Source organism: Scyliorhinus torazame, chromosome 18 (genome assembly GCF_047496885.1).
Source record: "Scyliorhinus torazame isolate Kashiwa2021f chromosome 18, sScyTor2.1, whole genome shotgun sequence".
Taxonomy (NCBI): Eukaryota; Metazoa; Chordata; class Chondrichthyes; order Carcharhiniformes; family Scyliorhinidae; genus Scyliorhinus; species Scyliorhinus torazame.
Window position 1 is genome coordinate 166,219,421 of NC_092724.1, and position 21,408 is coordinate 166,240,828.

The window sequence follows — 21,408 nt, forward strand, 5'->3', positions numbered from 1 at the left end:
ACATTGGGCCTGAATCAGGTTTTTCTCTATCTACTCTACCCAAACCCCTTATGAAATCTCGATTCAAAGCGATTTAAAAATACATACATTCAAAATAATTCAAGATGTAAAAATACTTGAAAATGCTAAAACCATCAAGTGTAATTTTTTTAATGATAATATACGTACTTTAAGCTCTGTCTCCAAACGGTCCAAGCTGCTCTGAGATCCTCTCCGCTGCTTATTACCTTCTGGTTCAGAACTGGACACATCATTGTAAAACACGCTAGCACCGAAGATCGAGCCGCCGTCACGGGTTTTTCCACCAGACAAGTTGACGCCCACTGCACACCATAACTGAGGAAAACAAAGAAGACGGGGTCTTCAGTCAAGGTCACTTAATAGGAAGGATGACTATTTTTGTTGCGGACTCCAAGTAAAGAGTCGGGATCCAGAATGCAGGACACAGCCCACAGTTGAAAGGGCAATGAATAACCAAGAAGCAATGGTTAACGTAATTGTGTTCACATTTCAAAAGCCTGTGGATTAAACTTTGGCATAACTGTCAGCCACAAACCAACAGTGTGTGGAGCATGAACACTGACATGGTCTTGTTGGGCTGAATGGTCAGTTTCTGTGCTGAAACTACACTAATTCTGGTTGGATAAACCACCTTCTCCCATCTGTGAAAACTTCTCACTATTCCAGGATCACCATGGAATGAAAATATAACCCCCGGCTTCCTTTCCCCATTACATCATCATCTTCAATCCCTCTCTCCTGGCTCATCCATCATTGCCTCCCACAAGACGCAAGCGACTCATGGATTTCTTTGTCACTAAGATTGAGGCTGTACAATCAGCTGCCTCGACCACTATTTCGCCCGTGGGCCAGATTACCTCCAGTCCCTCTAAAATTATCAGGCTACTTGTTTGAAATTCAGTTTTGGATAAGCTGCAATTTTTTCCAATTAAATATCAGGAAGACTGAAGCTATTGTTTGATTTCCCCCCCATAAACTCTGTTCCCTAACCACCAACTCCATCCTTCTCCCTGGAAACCGTCTGACGCCGAACCAGACTTTGCAAACTTGGTTCATTATGATCCTGAGATGAGCCTCCAATCACATATCCAAACTCGCCATAACATCGCCTCAATCCTCGTCTCAGCTCCTCTGCTGTTTAAACTTTTCTAACGCAATCCTGGTCAGCCTCCCGTGCTGCAGCCTAGGGTTAGCCTCCCGTGCTGTAGCCTAGGGTCAGTCTCCCGTGCTGTACCCTAGGGTCAGTCTCCCGTGCTGCAGCCTAGGGTCAGTCTCCCGTGCTGTACCCTAGGGTCAGCCTCCCGTGCTGTACCCTAGGGTCAGTCTCCCGTGCTGCAGCCTAGGGTCAGTCTCCCGTGCTGTACCCTAGGGTCAGTCTCCCGTGCTGCAGCCTAGGGTCAGCCTCCCGTGCTGCAGCCTAGGGTCAGCCTCCCGTGCTGTACCCTAGGGTCAGCCTCCCGTGCTGCAGCCTAGGGTCAGTCTCCCGTGCTGTACCCTAGGGTCAGCCTCCCGTGCTGTAGCCTAGGGTCAGCCTCCCGTGCTGTAGCCTAGGGTCAGCCTCCCGTGCTGTAGCCTAGGGTCAGCCTCCCGTGCTGTAGCCTAGGGTCAGCCTCCCGTGCTGTACCCTAGGGTCAGCCTCCCGTGCTGCAGCCTAGGGTCAGCCTCCCGTGCTGTACCCTAGGGTCAGCCTCCCGTGCTGTAGCCTAGGGTCAGCCTCCCGTGCTGTAGCCTAGGGTCAGCCTCCCGTGCTGTACCCTAGGGTCAGCCTCCCATGCTGCAGCCTAGGGTCAGCCTCCCATGCTGCAGCCTAGGGTCAGCCTCCCATGCTGCAGCCTAGGGTCAGCCTCCCATGCTGCAGCCTAGGGTCAGCCTCCCATGCTGCAGCCTAGGGTCAGCCTCCCATGCTGTAGCCTAGGGTCAGCCTCCCGTGCTGCAGCCTAGGGTCAGCCTCCCATGCTGTAGCCTAGGGTCAGCCTCCCGTGCTGCAGCCTAGGGTCAGTCTCCCGTGCTGCAGCCTAGGGTTAGTCTCCCATGCTGTAGCCTAGGGTTAGCCTCCCATGCTGCAGCCTAGGGTTAGCCTCCCGTGCTGCAGCCTAGGGTCAGCCTCCCGTGCTGTACCCTAGGGTCAGCCTCCCATGCTGCAGCCTAGGGTCAGTCTCCCGTGCTGCAGCCTAGAGTCAGTCTCCCGTGCTGCAGCCTAGGGTCAGTCTCCCATGCTGTACCCTAGGGTCAGCCTCCCGTGCTGCAGCCTAGGGTTAGTCTCCCGTGCTGTACCCTAGGGTCAGTCTCCCGTGCTGCAGCCTAGGGTCAGTCTCCCATGCTGCAGCCTAGGGTCAGCCTCCCGTGCTGCAGCCTAGGGTTAGTCTCCCATGCTGTAGCCTAGGGTCAGTCTCCCGTGCTGCAGCCTAGGGTTAGTCTCCCGTGCTGTACCCTAGGGTCAGTCTCCCGTGCTGTAGCCTAGGGTCAGCCTCCCATGCTGTAGCCTAGGGTCAGTCTCCCGTGCTGTAGCCTAGGGTCAGTCTCCCGTGCTGCAGCCTAGGGTTAGTCTCCCATGCTGTAGCCTAGGGTCAGTCTCCCGTGCTGCAGCCTAGGGTTAGTCTCCCGTGCTGTACCCTAGGGTCAGCCTCCCGTGCTGTAGCCTAGGGTCAGCCTCCCGTGCTGCAGCCTAGGGTTAGTCTCCCGTGCTGTACCCTAGGGTCAGTCTCCCGTGCTGCAGCCTAGGGTCAGCCTCCCATGCTGTAGCCTAGGGTCAGTCTCCCGTGCTGCAGCCTAGGGTTAGTCTCCCGTGCTGTACCCTAGGGTCAGTCTCCCGTGCTGTACCCTAGGGTCAGCCTCCCGTGCTGCAGCCTAGGGTTAGTTTCCCGTGCTGCAGCCTAGGGTTAGTCTCCCGTGCTGCAGCCTAGGGTCAGTCTCCCATGCTGCAGCCTAGGGTCAGTCTCCCGTGCTGCAGCCTAGGGTCAGCCTCCCGTGCTGTAGCCTAGGGTCAGCCTCCCATGCTGTACCCTAGGGTCAGCCTCCCATGCTGCAGCCTAGGGTCAGTCTCCCGTGCTGCAGCCTAGGGTCAGTCTCCCATGCTGCAGCCTAGGGTCAGTCTCCCATGCTGCAGCCTAGGGTCAGCCTCCCGTGCTGTAGCCTAGGGTCAGCCTCCCATGCTGTACCCTAGGGTCAGCCTCCCATGCTGCAGCCTAGGGTCAGTCTCCCGTGCTGTAGCCTAGGGTCAGTCTCCCATGCTGTACCCTAGGGTCAGCCTCCCATGCTGCAGCCTAGGGTCAGTCTCCCGTGCTGCAGCCTAGGGTCAGTCTCCCATGCTGCAGCCTAGGGTCAGCCTCCCGTGCTGCAGCCTAGGGTTAGTCTCCCATGCTGTACCCTAGGGTCAGTCTCCCATGCTGCAGCCTAGGGTCAGTCTCCCATGCTGCAGCCTAGGGTCAGCCTCCCGTGCTGCAGCCTAGGGTCAGTCTCCCGTGCTGCAGCCTAGGGTCAGTCTCCCATGCTGCAGCCTAGGGTCAGTCTCCCGTGCTGCAGCCTAGGGTCAGTCTCCCATGCTGCAGCCTAGGGTCAGCCTCCCGTGCTGCAGCCTAGGGTCAGTCTCCCGTGCTGCAGCCTAGGGTCAGCCTCCCGTGCTGCAGCCTAGGGTCAGCCTCCCGTGCTGCAGCCTAGGGTCAGCCTCCCGTGCTGTACCCTAGGGTCAGCCTCCCGTGCTGCAGCCTAGGGTCAGCCTCCCGTGCTGCAGCCTAGGGTCAGCCTCCCGTGCTGCAGCCTAGGGTCAGTCTCCCATGCTGCAGCCTAGGGTCAGTCTCCCATGCTGCAGCCTAGGGTCAGCCTCCCATGCTGTAGCCTAGGGTCAGCCTCCCATGCTGCAGCCTAGGGTCAGCCTCCCGTGCTGTACCCAAGGTCAGTCTCCCGTGCTGCAGCCTAGGGTCAGCCTCCCATGCTGCAGCCTAGGGTCAGCCTCCCATGCTGCAGCCTAGGGTCAGCCTCCCATGCTGCAGCCTAGGGTCAGCCTCCCGTGCTGTACCCTAGGGTCAGTCTCCCGTGCTGTAGCCTAGGGTCAGCCTCCCGTGCTGTACCCTAGGGTCAGCCTCCCGTGCTGTACCCTAGGGTCAGTCTCCCGTGCTGCAGCCTAGGGTCCTCCATGTCCTAAATTGCACCAAATCCTGTTTACCACCGACCCCCACCACAGACCAGCACTGGATACCAGTTAAGCAACGCTTCAATTTAAAATTCACAATTTTGTTTTCAAATGCTTACAGGACCTCGCCCCTCTATATCTCTGTAATCTCCTCCAGTTCCACAACTCTGAAATAACTGCAATCCCCTAATTGCCACATCATGAGCATTCTTGATAATAAATCACTCAATCAGCAGCGACTGCGCCATCAGCTGCCTGGGCCCTAACATCTGAAATTTCCTCACAACTCTTTCCAGATTGTTTTCCTCTAAGGGACTTCAAATCAATTTGTTGCCCAAGCTGTTGGTAATCTGCCTTCAATCTCCCCATGTGGCTTGCTGTCATTTTTGTTTTACCATGCCTCTGTAAAACACCTTGGGAGATTTTATGACAATAAAGGTGCTATAGGAATGATGTTGCTGCAATTCAGAGGTCCAGAATGTTACAGCAGTATTTTATGTTTGTGTGGGTAGTTATATCTCCTTCCCACAGCAGAAACTGTCAAAATACATAAAAATCGATGACCTCTGGTTGCTATTAGTTGGAAATATTAGCAAACTGGTCTTGTTAGTAGCCATTGGTAGAAAGTGTTTCCCCGATCAATGAGTTTCACAACAGCTCGAAAGTTTCATGTGATGAAGCTGCAGAGGGTAGTGGGTGCCTGGAACTCGCTACCGGAGGAGGTGGTGGAAGCAGGGACGATAGGGACATTTAAGGGGCATCTTGACAAATACATGAATAGGATGGGAATAGAAGGATACGGACCCAGGAAGTGTAGAAGATTGTAGTTTAGTCGGGCAGTATGGTCGGCACGGGCTTGGAGGGCCGAAGGGCCTGTTCCTGTGCTGTACATTTCTTTGTTCTTTGTTTGTTGAAGTGCAGTTTGTTTCATGAGCAACTCTGTGCTTTTGACCTCTTGCATATAAATTAACACCTGGGTGATGCTTCATTTCAAACGGTGACAGTCTGAAGCTGTATCCAGGCTCATGCTGAGTATTCGTGCAGCTCCTGATTACATACAGCCAGCTGGGGTCTGAACTCTTTGCAAGAATTCAAGGAGGAAATCCAAACTCAAAGTTCTCCAACTATGAACCGATAGATTTTAAACACTTTTTGTCTTCAGTAAACAACCTTCACATTCAAAGAGCAGACTGTATTGATCAACTATTTGGTTACCTTCATGTAAGTATCTTTGTCATCCAAAGGTTGCAGATACACTGGCACAGGCAGATTTTTCATCTTGCTGTCACTTAGACCACCATTCGTCACCTAAGGAGAAACCAACAAGTTACATGAATACTCTGGAAATATACACAAAGACTTTGCCCCCTCAGCTCTCGGTGGCAAGAAATTCCAAAGACACTCAAACCTTTGAGAGAAGAAATTCCTCCTCATCTCAGTCTTAAATTGCACCCTTTTATTCTGAGATTATAGCCTCTGGTCCGAGGCTCCCTCACCCATGAGGGGAAACAGCCTCCCATAAGACCATAAGACATAGGAGCAGAATTCGGCCACTCGGCCCATCGAGTCTGCTCCGCCATTCAATCATGGCTGATATTTTCTCATCCCCATTCTCCTGCCTTCCCCCCATAACCCCTGATCCCCTTATTAATCAAGAACCGATCTATCTTTATTTCAAAGACACTCAGTGAATTGGCCTCCACAGCCTTCTGCGGCAAAGCGTTCCACAGATTCACCACCCTCTCGCTGAAGAAATTCCTCCTCATCTCTGTTTTAAAGGATCGTCCCTTTAGTCCGAGATTGTGTTCTCTGATTCTAGTTTTTCCTACAAGCATTTACCTCGTCAATTCCTTTAAGAATCCGATATATTTCAATGAGATCACCTCTCATTCTTCGAAATTCCAATGAATACAGTTCTAAACTCGTTTAAGTTTTCCTCATAAAATAATCCCTCCATACCGGGGATCATTTGAGTGAACCTTCTCTGAACCACCTCCAACATATCTTTCCTTAAATGACAGGGCCAAAACTGCTGGCAGTACTCCAGATGTGGTCTCACCAGTACCTTGTACAGCTGCAGCAAGTTTTCCCAACTCTTATTCTCCAACCCCCTTTGAAATAAGGGCCAACATTCCATTAGCCTTCCTGATTACCTGCTGCCTGTGTGTTAGCTTTCTGTGTTTCGTGTACAAATATCCCCTGTGTTGCAGCTTTCTGCAGTTTTTCTCCATTTAAATAGTAGTTCTTTGTTCTCCCTTCCAAAATGGACATCACATTTCCACATGTTATACTCCATTTGCCAACTTTTTGCCCACTTAGTTAACCTATCAATATTTCTTTGCAAACTATTTGTATCCCTCTCGCAACTTGCCTTTCCACCTATTTTTGTGTTGTCTGCAGATTTGGCTACAGTACATTCACTTCCTTCCTCCACGTCATTAATATATATTGTAAATAGTTGCGGACCCAGCACTGATCCCTGTGGAACCCCACTGGTTACAGGTCGCCAACCAGAAAAAGAACCTCTTATCCCCACTTGCTGTTCCCTGCCCACTAGCCAATTCTCTATCCATGCCAATATACTACTCCAACATCATGGGTTCTGATCTTATGACTTAACCTTGTGTGAAGTACATTGTCAAACGCCTTCTGGAAGTCCAAATACATCGCATCTACTGGTTCCCCTCTATCCACGCTGGTTGCGATTTTCTTGAAAGATTCTGAAGAAAACCAGCTGCAGCTCCTGTTAGACCGCATGACGGCTCTGCAGCTGCGGATAGACTCACTTTGGAGTATCCGCGATGCTGAGGAGGTCGTGGATAGCACGTTCAGTGAGTTGGTCACACCGCAGATTAGGATTGGTGAGGGAGACAGGGAATGGGTGACCAAAAGGCAGAGAAAGAGCAGGAAGGCAGTGCAGGTGTCCCCTGCGGTCATCTCCCTCCAAAACAGGTATACCGTTTGGGATACTGTTGGGGGAGATGACTCACCAGGGGAAGGCAGTAGTAGCCAGGCTCATGGCACCGTGGCTGGCTCTGCTGTACAGATGGGCGGGAAAAAGACTGGCAGAGCTATAGTCATAGGGGATTCAATCGTAAGGGGAGTAGACAGGCGTTTCTGTGGTCGAAAACGAGACTCCCGAATGGTATGTTGCCTCCCGGGTGCACAGGTCAGGGAGGGTGAACAGCCAGTTGTCGTGGTGCATATAGGCACCAATGATATAGGTAAAAAACGGGATGAGGTCCTACAATCAGAATTCAGGGAGTTAGGAGACAAGTTAAAAAGTAGGACCTCAAAGGTAGTAATCTCAGGATTGCTACCAGTGCCACGAGATAGTCAGAGTAGAAATTCAAGAATAGTCAGAATGAATACGTGGCTTGACAGATGGTGCAGGAGGGAGGGGGTTCAGATTTTTGGGACATTGGAACCGGTTCTGGGGGTGGTGGGACCATTACAAATCAGATGGTCTACACCTGAGCAGGACTGGAACCAATGTCCTAGGGGGTGCTTTTGCTAACGCTGTTGGGGAGGTTTTAAACTAATGTGGCAGGGGGATGAGAACCAGATTAGGAAGATAGAGGTCAGTAAAGAGGCAGCAACTAAAGCCAGTAAGGTACTAGATAATAAACTCAATGTGACTAAGGGGAAGAGAAGACGGGGAAGAGATGATGAACGCAAAGGGACAGGTGGTCTGAGGTGCATTTGCTTTAATGCGAGAAGTGTAGCAGGTAAGGCAGATGAACTTAGGGCTTGGATTAGTACCTGGAATATGATGCTATTGGTATTATTGAGACTTGGTTGAGGGAACTAAATATCCCAGGGTATAGATGCTTCATGAGGGATAGAGAGGGAGGTAAAAGGGGTGGAGGAGTTGGATTACTGGTCAGAGATGATATCACAGCTGTGATTAAGGAGGGTACGATGGAGGATTCGAGCACTGAGGCAATATGGGTAGAGCTAAGAAATAGGAAGGGTGTATTAACATTGTTGGGACTTTACTACAGGCCTCCCAAAAGCGAGCGTGAAGTAGAGGTACAAATATGTAGACAGATTATAGAAAAATGTAAGAGCAATAGGGTGGTCGTGATGGGAGATTTTAACTTCCCCAACATTGACTGGGATTCATGTAGTGTTGGAGGCGTAGATGGAGCAGAATTTGTAAGGGGCATCTAGGAGAGTTTTTTTTAGAGCAGTATGTAAATAGTCCAACTCGGGAAGGGGCCATACTGGACCTGGTATTGGGGAATGATCCCGGCCAGGTGGTTGAAGTTTCAGTCGGTGATTACTTTGGGAATAGCGATCACAAGTCCCTAAGTTTTAGAATACTCATGGACATAGACGAGAGTGGTCCTAAACAAAGTGTGCTAAATTGGGGAAAGGCCAAGTATAACAAAATTCGGCAGGAGCTAGGGAATGTGGATTGGGAGCAGCTGTTTAAGGGTAAATCCACATTTGAAATGTGGGAGTATTTAAGGAAAGGTTGATTAGAGTGCAGGACAGACATGTCCCTGTGAAAATTAGGGATACAAATGGCAAGATTAGGGAACTATGGATGACGGGTGGAATTGTGAGACTAGCTAAGATGAAAAAGGAAGCATACATAAGATCTAGGCGACTTAAAACTGATGAAGCTTTGGAGGAATATCGGGAAAGTAGGACAAATCTCAAACGCGCAATAAAGAGGGCTAAAGGGGTCATGAAATATATTTGGCTAACAGGGTTAAGGAAAATCCCAAAGCCTTTTATTCGTATATAAGGAGCAAGAGGGTAACTAGAGAAAGGATTTGCCCACTCAAAGACTAAAGAGGGAATTTATGCGTGGAGTCAGAGGAAATGGGTGAGATTCTTAATGAGTACTTTGCATCGGTATTCACCAAGGAGAGGGACATGGCGGATGTTGAGGCTAGGGATGGATGTTTAAATACTCTAGGTCAAGTCGGCTTTAGGAAGGGAGAAGTTTTTGGTATTCTAAAAGGCATTAAGGTGGACAAGTCCCCAGGTCCGGATGGGATCTATCCCAGGTTACTGAGGGAAGCGAGGGACAAAATAGCTGGGGCCTTAACAGATATCTTTGCAGCATCCTTGAGCACGGGTGAGGTCCTGGAGGACTGGAGAATTGCTAATGTTGTCCCTTTGTTTAAGAGTAGCATGGATAATCCAGGGAATTATAGACCTGTGAGCTTGACGTCAGTGGGAGGCAAACTGTTGGAGAATTTACTGAGAGATAGGATCTATTCACATTTGGAAGAAAATCGACTTATCAGTGATAGGCAGCATGGTTTTGTGCAGGGAAGGTCATGTCTTACAAACCTAATAGAATTTTTTGAGAAAGTGATAAAGTTAATTGATGAGGGAAGGGCAGTAGATGTCATATACATGGACTTCAGTAAGGCGTTTAATAAAGTTTCCCATGGCAGGTTGATGGAAAAAGTGAAGTTGTATGGAGTTCAGGGTGTACTAGCTAGATGGATAAAGAACTAGCTGGGCAACAGGAGACAGAGAGTAGTGGTGGAAGGGAGTGTCTCAAAATGGAGAAAGGTGACTAGTGGTGTTCCACAGGGATCCGTTCTCGGACCACTGTTATTTGTGATATACATAAATGATCTGGACGAAGGTATAGGTGGTCTGATTAGCAAGTTTGCAGATGATACTAAGATTGGTGGAGTTGCAGATAGCGAGGAAGACTGTCAGAGAATACAGCAAAATATAGATAGATTGGAGAGCTGGGCAGAGAAATGGCAGATGGAGTTCAATCCAGGCAAATGCGAGGTGATGCATTTTGGAAGATCTAATTCAAGAGCGGACTATACGGTCAATGGAGGAGTCCTGGGGAAAATTGATGTACAGAGATCTGGGAGTTCAGGTCCATTGTATCCTGAAGTTGGCAACGCAGGTCGATAGAGTGGTCAACAAGGCATACAGCATGCTTGCCTTCATCGGACGGGATACTGAGTACAAGAGTCAGAAGGTCATGTTACAGTTGTATAGGACTTTGGTTAGGCCACATTTGTAGTTCTGGTTGCCACATTACCAGAAGGATGTGGATGCTTTAGAGAGGGTGCAGAGGAGGTTCACCAGGATGTTGCCTGGTATGGAGGGTGCTAGCTATGAAGAAAGGTTGAGTACATTAGGATTGTTTTCGTTGGAAAGACGGAGGTTGAGGGGGGACCTGATTGAGGTCTACAAAATTATTATGAGAGGTATGGACAGGGTGGATAGCAACAAGCTTTTTCCAAGAGTGGGGGTGTCAATTACAAGGGGTCACGATTTCAAGGTGAGAGGGGGAAAGTTTAAGGGAGATGTGCGTGGAAAGTCTTTTACGCAGAGGGTGGTGGGTGCCTGGAACGCTTTGCCAGCGGAGGTGGTAGAGGCGGGCATGATAGCATCATTTAAGGTGCGTCTAGACAGATAGATGAACGGGCTCGGAACAGCGGGGAGTAGATCCTTGGACAGGTTTAGATAAAGGATCTGGATCGGCGCAGGCTGGGAGGGCCGAAGGGCCTGTTCCTGTGCTGTAATTTTCTTTGTTTTTGCTCGAGTCAGTCTTGATTTCCCTTTCATGAAGCCATACTGACTCTGCTTGATTAGATTTTCCAAATTTGCTGTTACTTCCTTAATAATTGATTCCAACTTTTTTTTCCAACAATAGATGTTTGGTTTAACGGTCTGAAGTTGTCTGCTTTTTGCCTCCCTTCCTTCTTGAATAGGGTGCCATATTGGCAGTTTTCCAATCCAAATCCAAGGATTTAGGGAAAATTACAACCAATGCGTCCACTATCTCTGAAACTACTTCTTTCAGAATACTAAGATGCAACCCATCAGGGCCAGGGGACTTATCTAACTTTAGTCTCATTAGTTTGTCTTAATACTGCTTCTCTAGTAATGGTGATGACATTTAACTACTCCCCCCTATTCTTTCGTATTAATGGGATGTTCGACGATCTTTCACTGCAAAAACTGATGCAAAATATTGGTTTAACTCCTCCGCCATTCCCCTGTTCCCCAGAACTATCTCCCCAGATTCATTTTCTAAGGGACCCATGTTCACTTTGACCTCTCTCTCCCTTTTTATATATTTAAGGACATTTTTATTGTCAGTTTTTATATTCCTCGCTAGTTTGCCCTTGTTGATTATTTTCTCTCTGATTATCCGTTGCTGGATTCTGAATTTATCCCAGCCTTCGGGGCTATCTCTTGACTTTTGCCTCCTTATAAGCTTTTCCTTTCAACTTAACATTCTCCTTAACTCCGTTGGTTAGCCATGCTCAGTTTAACCTCTCTCAGACTCTTCCTTCCTTACAGGAATATATTTTTGCTGAGAGCCATGAATTATCTTCTTAACCTTCTGCCACTGCTTGTCTTTCCTGCTAATCTATCAGCCTCGTCCACTTTAGCTAACTCTCTCCTCATTTCATTGTAATTTCCTTTATTTAAGTTGTTTCCGATCCGTGTTTTTCACACTCAAGCTGAATATTAAATTCTATCATGTTATGATCACTACTTCCTCAGGAGTCTTTTACTCTAAGGTCAATTAAACCTACCTCATTACCCATTACCAGATCTAAGAGCCAGTGCAGACTCGATGGGCTGAATGGCCTCCTTCTGCACTGTAAATTCTATGATTCTACGGTTTGCTCAGTGAAACAAATTTAGGGAAAGTGGCAGAAAACTGTCACAGGTAATCAAACAGAATTTGTGGTACAGTTATAGGGAGAGACTGGATGGGATATACAAGTAACCAGAATTTGAGTATTGAAATCTGGGATGAATGGCTGTAAACGGTTGCCGAAATCCTAACATCGGAGTCTCTCTGTGTATGGTTCTTGAACAGTCTGAGCTGGCACTGCAATGAATTTTTGAATCAGTTAACAGGGAAGAAAATAGCCTGAACTGTTTTATAAATTTATTCCGAACCTCTCTCTTCGGAAGGGCCGACTCCTTGACATAGAATTCCAAAAGTACGGGAGGAGGTCATACGGCCCACTGAGTCTGCACCAACCCTCGGAAAAAGCACCCCATCTGGGACTATTCCCTTGCCCTAGCCCCATAACCCCACCTATCCTGCACATCTTTTGGACTGTGGTAAGAAACTGAAACATCCGGAGGAAACTCATGCAGACACGGGGAGAACGTGCAAACTCCATACAGACAGTGACCCAAGACCAGAATTGAACCTGGGTCTCTTGTGCTGTAAGACAGCAGTACAGGAGTACAATACACAGGGATATTTAAAGGTTAGACCAGTTGAATTCAAACGATGCATCAGTTTCCATTTGTTCACTGTATTTAAAGGAGTAAGCAATCCAGCTGAGTTCATGTGAATGATAACATTTCCTGAATGTGTGGAAGCAGTTCACTACTCACAATCACACATCAACAATTCAGAAAGTTGGAACAGCCTGGCCCAATTCAGACATTTTGATATCAACAAGTGTTTTTCACATTTGTTGTCCAAACTAGGTAATGTTTATGGATGAAAACATCCAGCAGCCAACCACATTTTTAACGGTAGTCAGGTTTTCCTTGATTTAAAGCCCCAGGTACGAGATATATTTGGCACAGAATGCATACAACACAACAATAGCAACAGTAAGCAATAACATCTCCAATTGCAGAAAAGTTAATTGTGGGGAACATGACTTTCAGGAAACAAAAGACTGAAGTGTTACCTGTTTGAATTTTGGAGGCAGACTCCAACCATAGGCCTGAATTCGGCCATCGTCTTTCTGTACATGAGCCTTGACCTGGCGATACTGCTCCCTCTTCTGTTCCCGTCGTGTGGCTGAAGTATTCTCACTGCCACTAACAAATAACAATAATTACACAATACAACCGCTGATTCACCATTTCAACTTTGTGCATGCATAAGCTAATATTTTAAAATTCTTTAACCATTATCTAGAATTCCCTCTTTTTTCCTGATGAAACAGAAATGCAAATAGCCTCTTCTGAGGCTACCGGGCAAACCGCTGATCCAAACCCCCCTGACGTACAGAAGCATTGAGCATCTACTCGACAACTCTGACAGAGCATCAACATTATGTGTGGGAAACTATATTGCAAACCCAAGGATGTCACTCAATGCTTCTGTACTCTGTGCAAAGAGGCAAGTTGTAAATTTAGAAGAAAAGAGACACAGCGATTCTGCATTGTCGCCCGCCTCTGATCTCCGGGTAAGCGTTCTCCAAGGCGGCCTTCAGGACGCGCGACAACGCAGAATCGCCGAGCAAAAACTTATAGCCAAGTTCCGCACACATGAGTGCGGCCTCAACCGGGACCTGGGATTCATGTCGCATTACATTCATCCCCCACCATCTGGCCTGCGGAATCCTACCAACTGTCCTGGCTTGGCACAATTCACACCTCTTTAACCTGGGGTTACCCAATCTCTGGATTTGTAAACACTTAATTACCTGCAAATGCTCGCATTCCAAGCATTGTCTGGAATCTTTGACTTTGTCTATATATATGTTTCTGGAACATACCTCTTCATTCAACTGAGGGAGGAGCAGTGCTCCGAAAGTTAGTGTTTGAAACAAACCTGTTGGACTTTAACCTGGTGTTGTAAGACTTCTTACTGTGTTCCATCCATGATAGAGACTCTAGGTCACACGTTGGACTCCTCACCTGTAAACTCATTTTTAGTGTGGAAGTAACCATAGAACCACTAAAGTGCAGGAGGCTGCCATTTGGCCTACTGAGTCCACACCGACTCTCTGAAAGAGCACCCTATCTAGGCCCACTCCCCTGCCCTATCCCCGTAACCTCATCTGACCTGCATATCCCTGAACACTAATGGGCAATTTTAGCGTGGCCAATCCACCTAACCTGCACATCTTTGGGAGGAAACCGGAGCACCCGGAGTAAACCCAAGAGTCGGTGCAAACTCGATGGGCCGAATGGCCTCCTGCTGCACTGTAAATTTTATGATCTATGTTCTCGACTTTGACTCATATCAGTGAATTGCTAACCTGAATATTTATACCCTATTGTAGGGTAACGTAAATCTATTCTTTTAATCCTTCAAAAACAGATGATTTAGACCTCTTGCAGATTTAAGCACCTCTTAGGTGAATGAAGGAGAAGAGTGGGGCCAGTCAATCTTCCTGTCCTTGCCATTTTCCCAAAACTCAAATGGAACTGTTGCTATAACAGACTCCAAAAAGCTTGATTTCACCTTTTTCCCCTCAACATCTCAAAGTTCATCAATGCAAGACTTGATTTATGTTTGCAGAAACAGGCTCCTCTAAGGTCCTGCACTTCTGAACAGGATACAGTAAAAACCTGCTTAGTTGATAGGCAATTCCACTCTCACCATTATCTTCTTTGCTTTTCATTCCAGAAAAATCTCACCTCACTCAATCCGATTTCTAATCTGCAGGCATTTGAATCACCTTTCACATCTTTCCTATTACTCTGCAACATTGGTAATGTTCTAGACTTCATAGAATCCCTGCAGGGCAGAAGGAGGCCATTCTGCCCATCGAGTCTATACGATCCCTCTGAAAGAGCACCCTACCTAGACCCACTGCCCCGCCCTATCCGCATAACCCGATCTAACCTGCACAACTTTGGGCACTAAGGGGCAATTTATCAAGGCCAATCCACTTAATCTGCACAATTTTTGGACTGTGGGATGAAACTGTAGCGGCCGGAGGAAACCACGCAGACACCAGGAGGCAATGCAAACTCCACACAGTCACCCGAAGCTGCAATTGAACCCGGCTCCCCGTCAGGGAGCAGAGCTAACCACTGGGCCACCTTTATTCTGCGCAATGGTTCTTGGGACCTTCACAAATTTCTTATAAGTTAATAAGATGGTGAATAATGGAGCAATACACAAAGAAAGTTCAGAGGTTTGATCCCTAGACTGCATTAAATTCACTGATCTCATTGGGCTTCTGCAAATGGCCCCAGAGTAGGAACTGGGAGGAAAGTGTTATCCTCTAGGGATGCAAATCTCCCCGGCGGCATGGTGCGCACTGCTGCCTCATGGCGCCGAGGACCGGGACCGATCCCGATTCTGGGTCACTGTCCGTGTGGAGTTTGCACATTCTCCCAGTGTCTGTGTGGGTCTCACCCCCAAACCCCAAAAGATGTGCAGGATAGGTGGATTGGCCACGGTAAAATTGCCCCTTTATTGGGAAAAAAGAAATTGGGTGCCCTAAATTTTTTTTTTTTTAAATCTAGGGATGCAAATCGCTGCCCAATGATTTTTTCTAGAAAGTACATGGGCAGGGAAGTCAAATAATGACAGGCTCAGATTCACCCACAATACAGTCCCGAGCCAAAATTATGCAAACACTCATACCTACGTTCAGATTCAGAGAATGGTCACTTTAGCCAGATTTCCATGCTCAAGGAAATCTACCAGAGCATGCATCAGTACCTTCAGGAGGAGAGGGAGGGGGGGGGGGGGGGAATGGGTGCACAAAGCAATATATCTGACAAATATAGTAAAACTTACTCTTCATTAAGGAAATCAAAAGCCTTTGACTTGTCACTAGGCAACTGAGATAAAGCACCACTTCTCTTCTTAACCACTCCAGGTGTGATGTGTGAGGTTGGCGCATTGTACTTAACGTTGACTGGTGGGATGGGTTTCTTAGTTGTAGTACTGGATGGACTGAACAAACGGCTAAAACTGGAGGATGAATTAAAGGAAAAGAATCAAAATAAGGGAGAAACAGAAATGGAAATTCAAGACATGCCGAGATCACTTGCAAAAAGTGTGTACATACTGTCCTCAAGGACCTTAGAATCCAGTCTGCTTTGGCTGTATCCATTTCCCATCCACATGCAGATAAAACCAATATCCTGTGGGTTCATTTGGCCTAATTTTATATTTCAAACTGCACACACTCGGGGCACTTCCTCCCTCCCTTCTCCCATGCCCAGTTACCCCAAACTATCATTTTGTCCTACACTGCAGCAACTTGCCACAGTTCCTTCAACAGCGCCAGTCAAACCAGCAATCCCTATCATCTAGAGGGACACCACCTGCAAGTTTCCCTCCAAGCTGCACACCATCCTCACTTGGAAATATATCAGCGTTCCTCCAGTCACTGGGTACACCTTCTCCGACAGCACTGCAGATGTACCTACACCACATGGACTGCAGCAGTTCAAGGATGTGGTTACTTTCTCAAGGGCAATTTTTATTCATTCAAGGGCTATGGACTTTGCTGGCTATGCTAGGATAAGAGATGGGCAATAAATACTGACATTGTCAGTGTTGTCCACATTACCGTAGTGAATTTTTAAAAAATACAGACATGTCTACATTTTAGAATCAGGTATTTGGGGGCAAGAAACTTTCACTTGGCATTGTAGAATTTAAATTTCAGCGCTAACAATCAAACGGCCAAAATATTCTTCTACCCCTCTGCCCTGATCTCAGGCTGTAGTGTCCCTGTGCAGGAATATGCTTCCATAGGTAATACTGGGGTACACTTCCACAGATGCTGGCTACATATGGTCCTTCCTCCGAGTAAAACTGACTGCCAGCAGGCTATATGACAGTAGGGAAGAGAGGAATGGTGACACAGCCTCACTCAGCATCTTCACACATTTTCCAGAAGATGCAGGAGGGCTAAGTTGGAGGTGATCTGTTGAACCTTCCCTCCCTAACTCAGGAATACCAAGGTCAATTGCACCAACACTGCTGATGTCAGCGAATATAACTTGGACCAGAAACAGTAATGGCAATCTTCCTAGTCTTTATTTTTACTTTTCATGGACATCGCTGGCAAGACCAGCATTTATCCCAAATGACCTCGAGAAGGTGGTATTGTGCTGCCTTCTTGAACTGCTATAGTTCATGCGCTGTAAGGACATCCAAAGTGCTGTTAGGACATCCAAAGTGCTGTTAGGAAGGGGGTTCCAGGTCCTAGGTTCGATCCCGGCTCTGGGTCACTGTTCGTGTGGAGTTTGCACATTCTCCCCGTGTTTGCGTGGGTTTCGCCCCCACAATCCAAAGATGTGCAGGGTAGGTGGATTGGCCACACTAAATTGCCCCTTGATTGGAAAAAATGAATTGGGTACACTAAATTTTTTTTAAAAAGGAAGGGGGTTCCAGGACTTTGACCCAGTGAGTGACAACTCTGTATAGTCCAAAGCAGCTGAACTAGTGGGAAAGTTCGGTGAGGTTATTTAGCATCCTCAAAAGAACAAATTGTTGAAACTACACCAATATTTTTTGACAGGGGTTCAACAGAGACAGGGCTTTAACAGGGACAGGAACAGCCCATGCCAGCATTCAAATGAATGGATCATGGCTGATAAAACAACAGTGGACAATTGAAGTTAATATTTCTTGCCAACCACAAAAACTATCCGTTCTACTGAAAATTTCAAGTGACACTACACTCCCACCACCACACTTTGGGGAAGACTTCTAGGTATTGTGAACTTGAACAGGAGTAGGTCATTGAACTCTCGAATTTGTTCCATCATTCAGTGAAATAATGGTCAATTTGTATCTCAACTCCATTTATCTTTCTTAGCTCCATATCCTTTAATATCAGGAAAAGAAAATGTAGCTCGAATGTTAACATTACACCTGCTTGTTCTGGATTCCCCCAGCAGAGGATAGTTTCTTCATATTTACCCTAGTGAAACTCTTTATCAATATGACAAAGAGTCATCGGACTCGAAACGTTAGCTCTTTTCTCTCCCGACAGATGCTGCCAGACCTGCTGAGATTTTCCAGCATTTTCTCTTTAGTATCAATATGAAGGCCTCGGTTAGATCATCTCTCAACCTCCTGTGCTCACTCTATTGCTGCATGCATGTCTGTCCATCCTGAGGAACATCCCTGGCACCATTTGTGAAGCTGCAAAGACAAAGCGGTTGGGCTCTTCACTGCTGGGCTCTCCTGCATGCAAATTTCCACCCATTGAAGTGAATAGAGGAAAATTAATGGGCTTCCAGGGAAAGAATATGAAAATCTGCGACAAAGTTTCTCAGCAAATCTGACAATGTGCCTCAGTGTGCAGAGAAGTGTGGTTAGGTTGGGTTAGCAAATACCTACACAAATGTTTAAGTACTTTTTTATACCCTCAAAGTATATGTGGAACGCAAAAGAATTAAAGAGTGTCTTTGGAGTGGAATTCATTGGGCCCAGTTGTTTTTCCTGAGACGCAAGAATCCCCACCGATTCTGTTGAGCTGCGCACAGGAACAGCTTAGTAGAATGGTCACAATTCCATTTAACGCTGCTGGGGCGGGAGGAGGGGGGGTGGTCCTCAGGTGAAGCTGCCTGGGATAGCTGACCTACAAGTCAGCAAAACATTGGTTCTTTTACCTCAGGCACCCTTGAGAGCGCAAATACACTAACATTTATCCCGCTGGAGAGGTGACACATTGCATTTTTAATTAGGGCCTGATTCAGCCACCGTGTTGGCCCCAGCCCGAGAGAGCTCCAAATAATAATAATCTTTATTAGTGTCACTGCAATGAAGTTACTGTGAAAGTCGGGCTCTGCACCCGACCAATAGCAGGTCACCCGCCTCGCTTCGCCCATTAGGCTAATTTAAATATCCGGATGGCACTTCCACCCAGCGCCCGGGAGTCAACATCTGCACCTATGAGATCTTGACCAGCCGCCGTTTTCACAGAGGTGGACTAGGCATGATGACATCGCTCGGGGGTCTCACAGGCCATTAGAAACCCCTGGGTGGTCAGGGACAGGGCAGGCTGGGTCTCTGGCACGCCCTCTGGCACCCAGGAATCTTGGCACTGCCACCCAAGCATCCTGGCAGTGCCACCCTGCCAGGGCACCAGGCTGACAGTGCCAAGGCACACGGGTGTTGTGTTGCGCTGTCAGGGGTCAGGCCTTGCCCATTAGGGTGGGGGGGGGGGGGATTTTCATGGGGCTGCCAAGAAATGGTATGGGGCATCAGCTGAGGTAGAGATTGGGGCTGCTGTTCAAAATGGCGCCTCAATCTGTGAAGAGTCGGTTCTGCTGCTGAGCTCAGTTCCCCAGTGCAGGAAATCCACTGAAGTGTGTCCTCGGCAGGGAGAAAGTATCTGGTGAATAGCGAAGTGAATCTCAGTGCCACAGCCGCGGAGAAACACCTCCTTAAACGCGCCTGAAACTTTGGTTTATGTCCGCTGAATCATGCCTTTAGTTTCTTGAAAATTTGAAGTTCAGTATCGGGACATCACTACAAGGCCGGCATTTATTGTCCATTTTTGGCTGCCTTCTTGAACCAATGGATATGACAGAGTGCTTTGCAAACCTCTTCACAATCAGTCAAGAGTCAACAGGGATTTCACAAGACTGGGGTCACCCAAAGGCCCAGATCAGGTAAGAAAGGCAGGTTTCCTTCTCTATATCAGGGAATCTGTTTACTCCGATCAGAAAGCTTCATGGTCAATTTACTTGATGCAAGCATTTTATTCCCAATTTTTATTGAATTCTCACACTGCTGTGGTGGGAATTAAACAGATCGGCCCTTTAATTGTACCTAAACCTCAGATTATAGGACAACAGCAACAGGTGAATTTATTAAACTCAAACGGTCACTTTGAATCTTATTGCTGATGTTCACCACACCTTTCTGCAAACCCAGAGTTTTACAAATTAGCATTAGAAAAACTATACACAGGTGGAGACTTTATTGCAAAATTTTCATTAATGTAAGCTATTCTATGGCAAATATAAAATAGGCCCAATGTTCCAGTGATTGACAGCACAGCCTCTGAAAGCCAATCTTTCACACACGGCTCTTCCACACAGTCACATTAAAATAAAACATGCTTTTGAAAAATGAGCTGAATGAGTTTGAAAAACAGAATACAACTTTGTTCTTTTTCTTTAGTAAAGTCTGTACTATTGCCATGAACAAGCCACCACACCCCAGACAAACCCAGCCTTCGCTGCCCACGAGTTAGAGGTGCTCTGGCATAACCCTAACATAACAGAAACACACGGCTACTAAATGCAGGTTACAGTTAGAGTCAAAGAAGAAACCAAAACAACAATCACAACAAATTACCCACAGGCTGAAGGTGAATACCAACAGGGAACATGAAAAAAATGAAAATAAGTAATTAATAATTCAATAATAACTCACATTCAGTTTTTTTCTAAGAGAATGATTGCATTGAAAATATTAAAGTGTCCAAACACTTGATAAGGTGGCAAAAAAAGTCATTGAGGAAGATGTTAGATACTGTACAGTGGGAGTGGAGGGATCATGGGTGTCTATAGAAAAACCATTTCAACCTCCAAATGTGCCTGTGCCAATTTTTGCATCTTCACAAGCCATTTCATCTAGCTGGTGTTGAGCTGGGAATAAGATCAATTTCACCCACATGTGTGACTGGTGATTGGATACCACTCAGGGAGTGGGGAACAGCTAGGAGCAAATGTTGTAACAATTACATGTTAACGTGACCCAGTTTAGCATAGTGGCTGGCTTGTAATGCAGAACACGGGCAGCACGGTAGCATAGTGGATAGCACAATTGCTTCACAGCTCCAGGGTCCCAGGTTCGATTCCCGGCTTGGGTCACTGTCTGTGCGGAGTCTGCACATCCTCCCCGTGTGTGCGTGGGTTTCCTCCGGGTGCTCCGGTTTCCTCCCACAGTCCAAAGATGTGCGGGTTAGGTGGGTTGGCCATGCTAAATTGCCCTTAGTGTCCAAAATTGCCCTTAGTGGGGTTAGGGTGGAGATGTTGACCTTGGGTAGGGTGCTCTTTCCAAGAGCCGGTGCAGACTCGATGGGTCGAATGGCCTCCTTCTGCACTGTAAATTCTATGAACAAGGCATCAGCGCGGGTTCAATTCCCGTACCGGCCTCCCCGAACAGGCGCTGGAATGTGGCGACTAGGGGCTTTTCACAGTAACTTCATTGAAGCCTACTTGTGACAATAAGCGAGTAATATTATTATTCCCACTTCATATTGGAAAATATGGACATTGGAATAAATGTCATTTGTCCATCCATGTAAACAGTGATGGGCAACCTCAGCTAGTGAGTGGGCTGCACGAGTGGCCCTCCTTCATCTCAGTGGGCCACAAGATTGAAATAGGCTTGTTCACTAACCATGACCCCATGAATTAGATTAAATACATTTAATACACACCAAATATTTAATGACGAGTTATAGAAAATGTTTAATCATTCATATATGAATATAACTATCAACTTCAAATGGTAAAAGCAAATTAAATATTTACACTTTGGACACAGAGGGAGCATAGGGATCTCACAGTCAATGTTGTGAGCAATCAGCATGAACCTCATTTCACTT

The 21,408-nt window shown here is 47.1% G+C and overlaps 1 protein-coding gene across 10 annotated transcripts in view; it reads right to left on the minus strand.

Annotated features, from left to right (window-relative positions):
• Nucleotides 1–21,408, minus strand: part of LOC140395721 (C-Jun-amino-terminal kinase-interacting protein 4-like) — a 272,454-nt gene that overhangs the window by 41,881 nt on the left and 209,165 nt on the right. For all 10 annotated transcript variants that reach the window (XR_011936285.1, XM_072483849.1, XM_072483857.1 and 7 more), the window contains 4 exons: nt 15,618–15,794; nt 12,820–12,952; nt 5,366–5,458; nt 169–336 (listed from right to left, as the gene is read on the minus strand). Coding sequence is in view for 9 of the 10 variants with exons in the window: in XM_072483849.1 (XP_072339950.1) it covers nt 169–336; nt 5,366–5,458; nt 12,820–12,952; nt 15,618–15,794 (571 nt within the window). In the remaining variant the exon portion in view is untranslated. The remainder of the gene's footprint in view (nt 1–168; nt 337–5,365; nt 5,459–12,819; nt 12,953–15,617; nt 15,795–21,408) is intronic.